The 8,823-nt window shown below is 46.0% G+C and overlaps 1 protein-coding gene across 2 annotated transcripts in view; it reads left to right on the forward strand.

The window, feature by feature from the left end:
* The window catches only part of runx1 (RUNX family transcription factor 1), a 17,721-nt gene extending 9,579 nt beyond the window's left edge, over positions 1–8,142 (forward strand). Inside the window, exons 5-7 of one of the 2 annotated variants that reach the window (XM_080851632.1) lie at positions 1,070–1,225; positions 5,995–6,120; positions 6,665–8,142. In XM_080851632.1, the coding sequence (XP_080707758.1) occupies positions 1,070–1,225; positions 5,995–6,120; positions 6,665–7,173 (791 nt within the window). In that variant the 3' untranslated portion in view covers positions 7,174–8,142. The remainder of the gene's footprint in view (positions 1–1,069; positions 1,226–5,994; positions 6,121–6,664) is intronic. The other variant, XM_080851631.1, reaches the window with a different exon arrangement.
* Positions 8,143–8,823: the final 681 nt, after the last annotated feature.

Raw genomic sequence — 8,823 nt, forward strand, 5'->3', positions numbered from 1 at the left:
TGTTATTCCGATGGTTATTCCGGTCGGGAATCCACTCCGTGGCGGCGCTCCGGCTCCTGGCCTCGTCTTCAAAGAGCTCAGACGCCAGCTCTGGTTTCAGTAGGACTTCCTCCCAACGAGCAGCGCGCACGCCTGTGTGTGTGTGTGTGTATGTGTGTGTGTGTGTGTGTGTGTGTGAGTGTAAGTGATGGTTTCACACAGCTGAGAGCCCCTCCTCTGTTTCTTTTCTCTTAACCCCCCCCCCCCCCGATCTCTCTCTCTCTCTCTGTCTCTCTCTCATCGCCTGCAATCATTAATCCCTCCACTCTGAGGCTCAGACCTGTATCGCACACACACACACACACACACACACACACTCACACATACACAAGGCACTGGACTGCACAGTCTAGACCTCCTACGTTACGCTATCCTCTGACACTATCCTCAACTTCACTTGATCTCACACACTCTTCAGCCAAGGACACACACACTCAAACCACCCGCCTGCGCACGTTTGCACATTCATTCAGCGTCTGACCATTTTCACACACCCGCACACATACATATAAACACAGCCCTAGATGCCTGACACCAAACACTCTTTTCTCTGCCAAGTCTGGCCACAGACATGAGGTATAAACCGCCTCTCTTGAGACTCAAATGCATCGCTCTCTCTCTCTCACACACACACACACACACACGAAGTGTGCATACAAAAAGTAATAGAAAGACTTAAGTCTCACTTCCAGATATCTTCAGCAACAGCGCCCCACACAGATGAACAACCGCACTGAGTATCCGTTCTTGCGCGAGTCAGGCTCAAAGTCAGGCATGGCTGTCAGAGAGAGCAAAACTATAATTGTGTAATACATATATTTCTTTCTGAAGGAATGCAGATTTGTGCATGTTCAAAATTAATATCACTACTTTTTATTAATTATTCTCACATATTCCAAAATATTCTGAATTATAGCATGTGTAATATTAGCACATCATTAAAACTAAGAAATCTGTATGATTGTGTATGTGTGTGTGTGTATGTTGCGTGCATGTGTGTGTGTGTGTGTGTGTGTGTGTGTGTGTGTAGGACACAGGCAGAAGCTGGAGGAGTCAGTGAAGCCTGGTACACTGGCCTTCTCTGAACAGCTGAGGCGTAGTGCCATGCGGTGCAGCCCGAACCCCAACGTCCGCAACACACTCACCACACCACCGTTCAGCAGTCCTACACACACACAGCTGGCCGGTGAGTAATCACACCGCACACTGACATACACACAACGCATACACACACACACAAAACCCCCACCACACGCACACGCACACGCACACGCACACGCGCGCACACACACACACACACACACACACACACACACACACACACACACACACACACACACACACACACACACACACACACACACACACACACACACACACACACACACACACACACACACACACACACCTGGAAGGTGAATCTTCCCATACATGCCAACAAACGACACACTTGTTTTATCTGATTCACGATCAGAGGCCTTCAGTTACATTTGAGTTGTTGACATTAAATTGAATGACAGCAAACAGGGTTATGTTGACACTCTTGTGTTGGGCTACTAGGTAGCTTTCAGTTCAGCGAAACATTTCTAAGCACGCCACCTAAAAAACGACCATCCTTTATTTGGATGGTCCACTATAGACTATTAACAGATGCTCAGATTATAAACAAACATCTGTTGAAAGTCTGTTAACTGCAATTTATTGTTAAGGTTAGGGTAGGGGGTTGGGTTTGGTTAAGTTGATGTTCAGTGAACATTTAAAAAGACTGACTGTCTTGTAGTCTCTGTAGATCCAAATAAATGCATCCAGTTGAGCCTACGTCGCTAAACTGTGGTAAAACATAAAACACTTTTTAAAACACACTGATAGTCCGGAATATTTGACGATTATCTTTGCGCTACTTGTTAGGCCTTTAGTATTCATGAGATTGGCTCTTTTGAAGAGGTTTTCATTATATTGGCTCTTTTGAAGGTGTAGCGTCTGTATCATTACTCCCAACCTCAAAAGTCTTTCAACTATTATGTACTAATATCATATAATGAGAATCTTTGGAACAGTTTAGGAAAAGGTAAATATAAGGTTTTAAATGGGCGTGTGTGTGTGATTGTGTGCAATGAATGTGTGTGTGTGTGTGTGTGTCAGAGGATATTCCTGGCAATGGCGTGTGTGAGGGGTGTGTGTGAGCTTTTCTCCACCCATCATCGGATATAGAGACAAAACAAATACAGAGAACAAGGGTGGCTTTGATTGGTGGACAGAGCAGCAAGTCTAAGCACATCCCAGCACTGTACAACATGGGCGCACACACACACACACACACACACACACACACACACACACACACACACACACACACACACACACACACACACACACACACACACACACACACACACACACACACACACAGCTTGAAGCAACAGCAGGACAGTGAGAGGTGGAGGGGGTGAGGGTGAATGAGAGAGACCAGAAAGGAACCAAACCTTTGTTATGTGTCTGGCATAGCAAGGGTTAATGCCCAAAGCAAAACAACAATTCCAGCAAAGTGGCAGAAAAGAGCAGATGCATCATGGGAATACTGAATCATTTAATCAGTTCTAATGCAGCGTGTGCTAATGGGATGTGGGTTAGTCAGGGAAAGTGCATGAGTAGACCATGGCATGTTTTAGAACTTCTGTGGTTTTGGACCACACATCTCAAAATCATATATATCATATCATAAACACACAATACACACAATATACACTCACCCTTCACACTTATATGCACTTATATACAGTCTACTTTACTGTACCCTGAATTCTGTGGGAAGAATCCCACTTGCTGAAATCTAACTGTGTACCTAGAGGTACTTCTCATTTTTATACTATGGCAAAGGTTTCCCAACACTCAAAATCATTTCAGCAACACACACACACATGCTTCACGATTGGCCAGTTTCTCTTCCTCATTGCCACAGAACAGATGTGAGAAGAGGGAATTGTGTGTAGGGAGGGCTATGTGTGTGTTCAAGGGAGCTAGAGAAAAGAGTGAGGGGAAAAGAGAATGTGTGTGTGTGTGTGTGTAAAAATTACGATTCTCTGTTTTGTTTGCCAATGTCGATTAGTCCCTAACAGTAAGGAAGTAGTCAACCTAAAGGAGGAAGTGGGAGTCAGCTGACAGGAAGTAGCTATGTGAGAAAATCCCCTTTTCAAAAGGCTTTCCAAATAATCCAACCACCCAGTTCACTGTCAACCTTTGACCTGCTGCACAGTCAAACTGCCTGCATCGGCACCCTGTGTTACTAGGAGTAAGAGTGTAAGCCACCTGTGACAGGTGAGGTAGCGGTGTAGTGGTCCCTGGAGAAGTGGGTATATTCTTACATTTTTTTAAGCAGCACATACAGCACAGGATAAACGCCCTGTTTTGAGAAGTGGGTATACGCAATGCTGACTGAAAAATCAGTGGGTTTACTCCGTATACCTGTGTAAACCCTAGACTACACCACTGCAGGTGAGGTAGCGGTGGAGCGCAGGTGAGACTAGGTGGCACAGATTAAAGACGAATTTAAAAGTGATCTGAGTAGTAAACTGGAAGAAAAAAAAGGATAGAAAATACTGGCAGGAAAAGGCACATGGAAACAGCATAGCAAATTGGGTACATGGTGTTTTAGGGAAGAGTAGATGGAAAAAGAATGTCATGAGTGGGATCGAAGAGAGAGACGTCTTTAGCGAGAAACAAACAAGAACACGAGAAAAAGGAGAAAGGAAAGAGATTGAGCTGTACAACGAGATGTAGAGGGTTGCAGATACATATCTAGATGATGGGAGAACATGAGAAGGAGTTGGAAAGGGAATCAAGAGAGTCGAGTTGAGTGGTTTGTTGGGAGATAAAAATGATGAAATGACGAAGAAAGCAAATGTGATGGAGAGAAAGAGAGGGAAGGAAAGAGAGAGGTAGGGGAAAAAGAGAGAACAGAGTGTTTCCTGCCGCGTGCAGTAAGCTTCTGATCCCCCCGCCAGAAATAGCATCGGGAGGGTTGCCAACGGAAACCGTTATTAAGTCATTCAAAAGCGCCTTCTCTCCCTCTGCACTTCTCCTTTCATACGAGTGAAAATCAGGAGCAGCTGGGGCAACGGGCTTTCTGTGTATGTGTGTGTGTGTGTGTGTGTGTGTGTGTGTGTGTGTGTGTGTGTGTGTGTGTGTGTGTGTGTGTGTGTGTGGCCGTGGATGCTGGCGTGTATGCGAGTGACTGTGTCTGCGTTTTTATGTGTCTGCGAGCAAGCGCACCTTTGAGGAAGTTCGTATTTCGGGGCTCAGGTCTGACTGCAGCTTGAGGTTTGTGGTGAGCGTTGGTTTTGTGCTCACCCAACCAACCGTCCCTCAAGCAATGTGTCTGTCGGGTGCATGTGTGTGTGTGTGTGTGTTTGTGTGTGTGTGTGTGCTCCTGTAGAGTGTGTGTGTGTGTGTGTGTGTGTGTGTGTGTGTGTGTGTGTGTGTGTAACCACCAGTTGCAGCAGGAAATGTTTCTCTCTCTAAACCCTGAGAGAGACCAGACACGTACAGCGAGAAAGCACCACTCAAGAGATGATCTTAACTCCTAACAAAAGATCACTTTTACACATTGTAAGATTGGTAGCCAGAATCTTTCAAAAACAAGAAATTAAGGAGATTTCTCATAACACTGTTGTCTCAAAGTAATCTATAGCCATCTACTTAAAAGTTTGTCCCATTACTAGTTCGAGTCCATGGACATACGAGTCCATAATCATACAGTATACACCCAAAAACCAGACTATTGTACAAAATATCTGTGCCCACGTGGGCTTATTCTCTTCTTGCCAATAGAGTGAGTCTGAGTTAACATACAGACTGTGAGGGTGGGGAGGGGTGGAGCCTTATACATATGTGCTTGCTGGTGTGTGTGTGTGTGTGTGTGTGTGTGTGTGTGTGTGTGTGTGTGTGGTGCGTGCGTGCGTGGGTGGGTGCGTGGGTGGGGGGACCCAGTAAAAGTGAATGAGCCACAGCACCGGATGCTGAATCCGCCTCCAGCCACCCACCCAGCCATGTGTGACTCCTGCCCCAAATCACAGCGATGTGGCTGGGGAGGGGAGCCAGGCGAGGAGGGGGCTTGGCAGCGGGCCTAGGGAGAAGTTGGCTGCAGTTGAAACGGGTTTTGGGGGTGCTCAGCGGTGGAGGATAATTTGCTTCCTCTGCCAGTGGCCTCACTGTCTGTCTGCAGCTGATCAGGGGTGTTTATTAGACCACTGGGGGGAACGCACACAAACCCCACACAGGCTACAACAAACCTCCAAACCCCCCCCCCCCCCAACCCCCATTCCCTTTTTCTTATCTCATCCAGTCTAGTGTCTTCCCCTCACCTCTTAACTCAAATACACTGTGTCCTCCTAACCCTATGATCTTTACCTCTATGATAACCTCTTGGCCCGCTGTGGTTAGGTGCATACATTTCAGGACACTTTGTCATGATCCCCAAACCCTTCTGACTCATTGAGACAAATTTTCACTTATACATTTTCACTTTATGGGATTTTTGGAAACAGGTTAATTCCTGGTGTGCTGAAGTCTGCTGGCCGGCTGCTACATACACACTTGCTTGACAACAAACAACCGTCAGTCTATCAGAACCCCAATCTGGCGTAGAAAGCTCTGAAAGCCTTGTTGTGTATGAAATGTATTAAATCCAGTAAGAAAATAAATGAAATTCACAATGTTAATTTAGTGAAACTCATTAGGGGAACATGGAGTAACAAGCACTATAAAGTAGCTACTGTGTCTGATAGGCCGGTTTGGAGTGATGACTGTGTAGGACAGAAGCAAAGGAGGTGTGCTTCACTTTATTTTTAGGGCTGATCCTATTGGTCTATTTCTGTGTGTGTGTTTATTGGTGACAGGGTGGGTTATTTTTTGTAGGGGGCAGCGTACTGACATTTATCTGGTTGGTTTCATCTACAGACTCCAGGCAGATGCAGACATCTCCATCCTGGTCCTACGAGCAGCCGTACCCCTACCTGAGCCAAATCTCCACGGCAACTCATCACCCAGCGACGCCCATCTCTCCCAGTCGCAACTCTATCCACTGTAAGTGACGCCTGAAGGAGCATTAAACACACACACACACACACACACACACACACACACACACACACTTACAACTCTATCCAATGTAAGTGACGCCTGAAGGAGCTTTAAACACACACACACACACACACACACACACACACACACTAAAAACTCTATCCACTGTAAGTGATGCCTCAAGATGAATTGTGTGACACACACTGACACTAGTACACACGCTCGCACATCACACAATCAACTTGGAATCACACGTTAACACAGGTGACTTGATCTGAGCAAGAAACACAGAGGCAAAAGCTGTGAAGCTGCCATAGAGCCAGATGTTGACATTGTATCCATTTCTGCCTTTGTCTGTAGTTTAGTGGTCTATTCATACAAGTAGAAGAACTGCTTACAGACAGCATGGATCTCAGTGACTGAAATGAGATTACTCTCCCTCTTAAATAGCTTAATTATTATTAATAATAATAATAATAATAATTAATTATCTTAAATAGCATTATTGTGTCTATTGCACTCAGCCTCTTCTCCCTTCCTCACACAGGCTCTGAACTGACAGCGTTCAGCGACCCCCGCATGACCTTGGAACGACCCTTCGGCTCACTGTCCACAATTCAGGATTCGCGCTTCTCAGACCCACGCATGCACTACCCGACTGGAGCCTTCCCATACCCTCCTACGCCAGTCACCAACGCCATTGGTATTGGAATGTCGGCCATGACGGGCCCATCCGGCCGCTACCCTACCTACTTACCACCGCCCTACCCCTCTGCCTCCTCCCAAGGTCAAGGTGGTCCATTCCAGGCCAGCTCGTCTCCCTATCATCTCTACTACAGCGCAACAGCTGGGTCGTACCAATTTTCCATGATGACGGGGGGAGGTGGGGGGGAACGGTCTCCTCCTCGCATCCTGCCCCCCTGCACAAATGCCTCCACTGGCTCCACCCTTCTCCACCCCTCCCTGCCCAATCAGAGTGACGTTGTGGAGACGGAGGGAAGCCACAGCAGCTCCCCCACCAATATGTCGGCAGAGGCGGTGTGGCGGCCATATTGAGTGGCATAGCAGGGTGCTGTGAAGGACAGCTGGGCTGACCACTGGCAAAACAGCTGGCGGTTTCCCAATAGAGAAATAGACTCCTCTAGATGTGTGACACCAGGACTGTAGATTGTATTTTACACGGAAGAGCATGTAAGACTCGCCTTTGTTTTTTGCTAAAGAGTTGTGGATAGTTTGTCTTTAATATTGTTGTTTTAATTATTTTTAATATTGTTATTATTGTTGTTATTATTATCATTATTACAGTGATAATGGTGGATTATTTGAGGACTGTTAAATGGATTTCCCATGTATGTCAAGACTGCTTCCGTTCACAAACACACACACACACACACACACACACGACCACACGCACACGCACACGCACACACACACAAACACACATACACACACAAACACACACAAACATTAATACCCTTACACACAGTCATTCACAAATACCCACACACTGCCACTCATTTTCTGAGAGCCGCAGACTGCCCGAAGAGGATGTTTTGAATGATGTGCGTTATGATAAGGGGCTATCGGGTCTTTCCTCATTTCCAGCTCATTGTGCGGCTCATTCATAAACTGGATTAAAGTCATTTCTCCCCTTTCCGCGTCTGCCAGTATTGAAGGTTAGCTGAGGGGCTGGAGCAATCTGATCCCTCTAGAAGTATAAACACACACTTTAATTCATTCAAGACATTGTGCTTGTTTAGTTTCAACCCAGAATCTGGTTTTCATCTGGTCCCTTTCACAGACAATTATGAGCGCAAACTGTTTTGTGTGGTTCCTCCAATTTGCAGCGCCAAATGCGAGATGCATTTATATGTTTGTGAGGGTAAAACAGGTTTTGAGGGGATAAACGGATAATGACTCAATATCCCATGATGCACGGTTCCATGTAAATAGCAACTGACTGTAAATGATCACCTCGTGACATAATGGTTTGTGAGTTACATTGGTTGCTTGACACACTTGTTTCTGCCCTGACATCCTCACGAGATGTAAATGTAAACAAATTCTCTTTTCTGCTTTATAACATACATATAAAACTTTGTTGTGAAAGAAATTTGGGGTTTCTGTCTGTGGGATTCTCTACCTAAGAATATAGAATACTAGCGATTAAATTAAATGTATATAGGAATTTAAGAGGGTACCCAAACGGTAACACATCAAGCCCACAACTCACCCCCCAACCCCCACTCCTTTCTCTATCTCTCTCACTCCTCTCTCTCAGTAGTGTCATCTTGTGCTGATCGGACAGATCAGGTCGGCCCTCTGACTGTGTGCCAACACTGAGCGCACGCACACACACACACACACACACACACACACACACACACACACACACACACACACACAGACACACACACACACACACACTACCCTACCCTACCCTACCCTACCCAGCTGCCCCGATGAACACTGCTATTCCTGACCCCGCAAGAATTTACACAGACAAGCAGACAAGCCCTGACCTGCCCTCTGCTCGTCACTGCTTCCTCACAGACTCACCCACACACACATACACCCCCACACACACATGTACTATGCATACATGATCCTTGGTCCCAGCTATACCGCCTTTCACATTTTGCCCAATTTTCTTGTTCTTATTTTCATGTCTCCTATATGACACACATTGACGCACACACACATACA

Source organism: Sprattus sprattus, assembly GCF_963457725.1.
Source record: "Sprattus sprattus genome assembly, chromosome: 14".
NCBI lineage: Eukaryota > Metazoa > Chordata > Actinopteri > Clupeiformes > Clupeidae > Sprattus > Sprattus sprattus.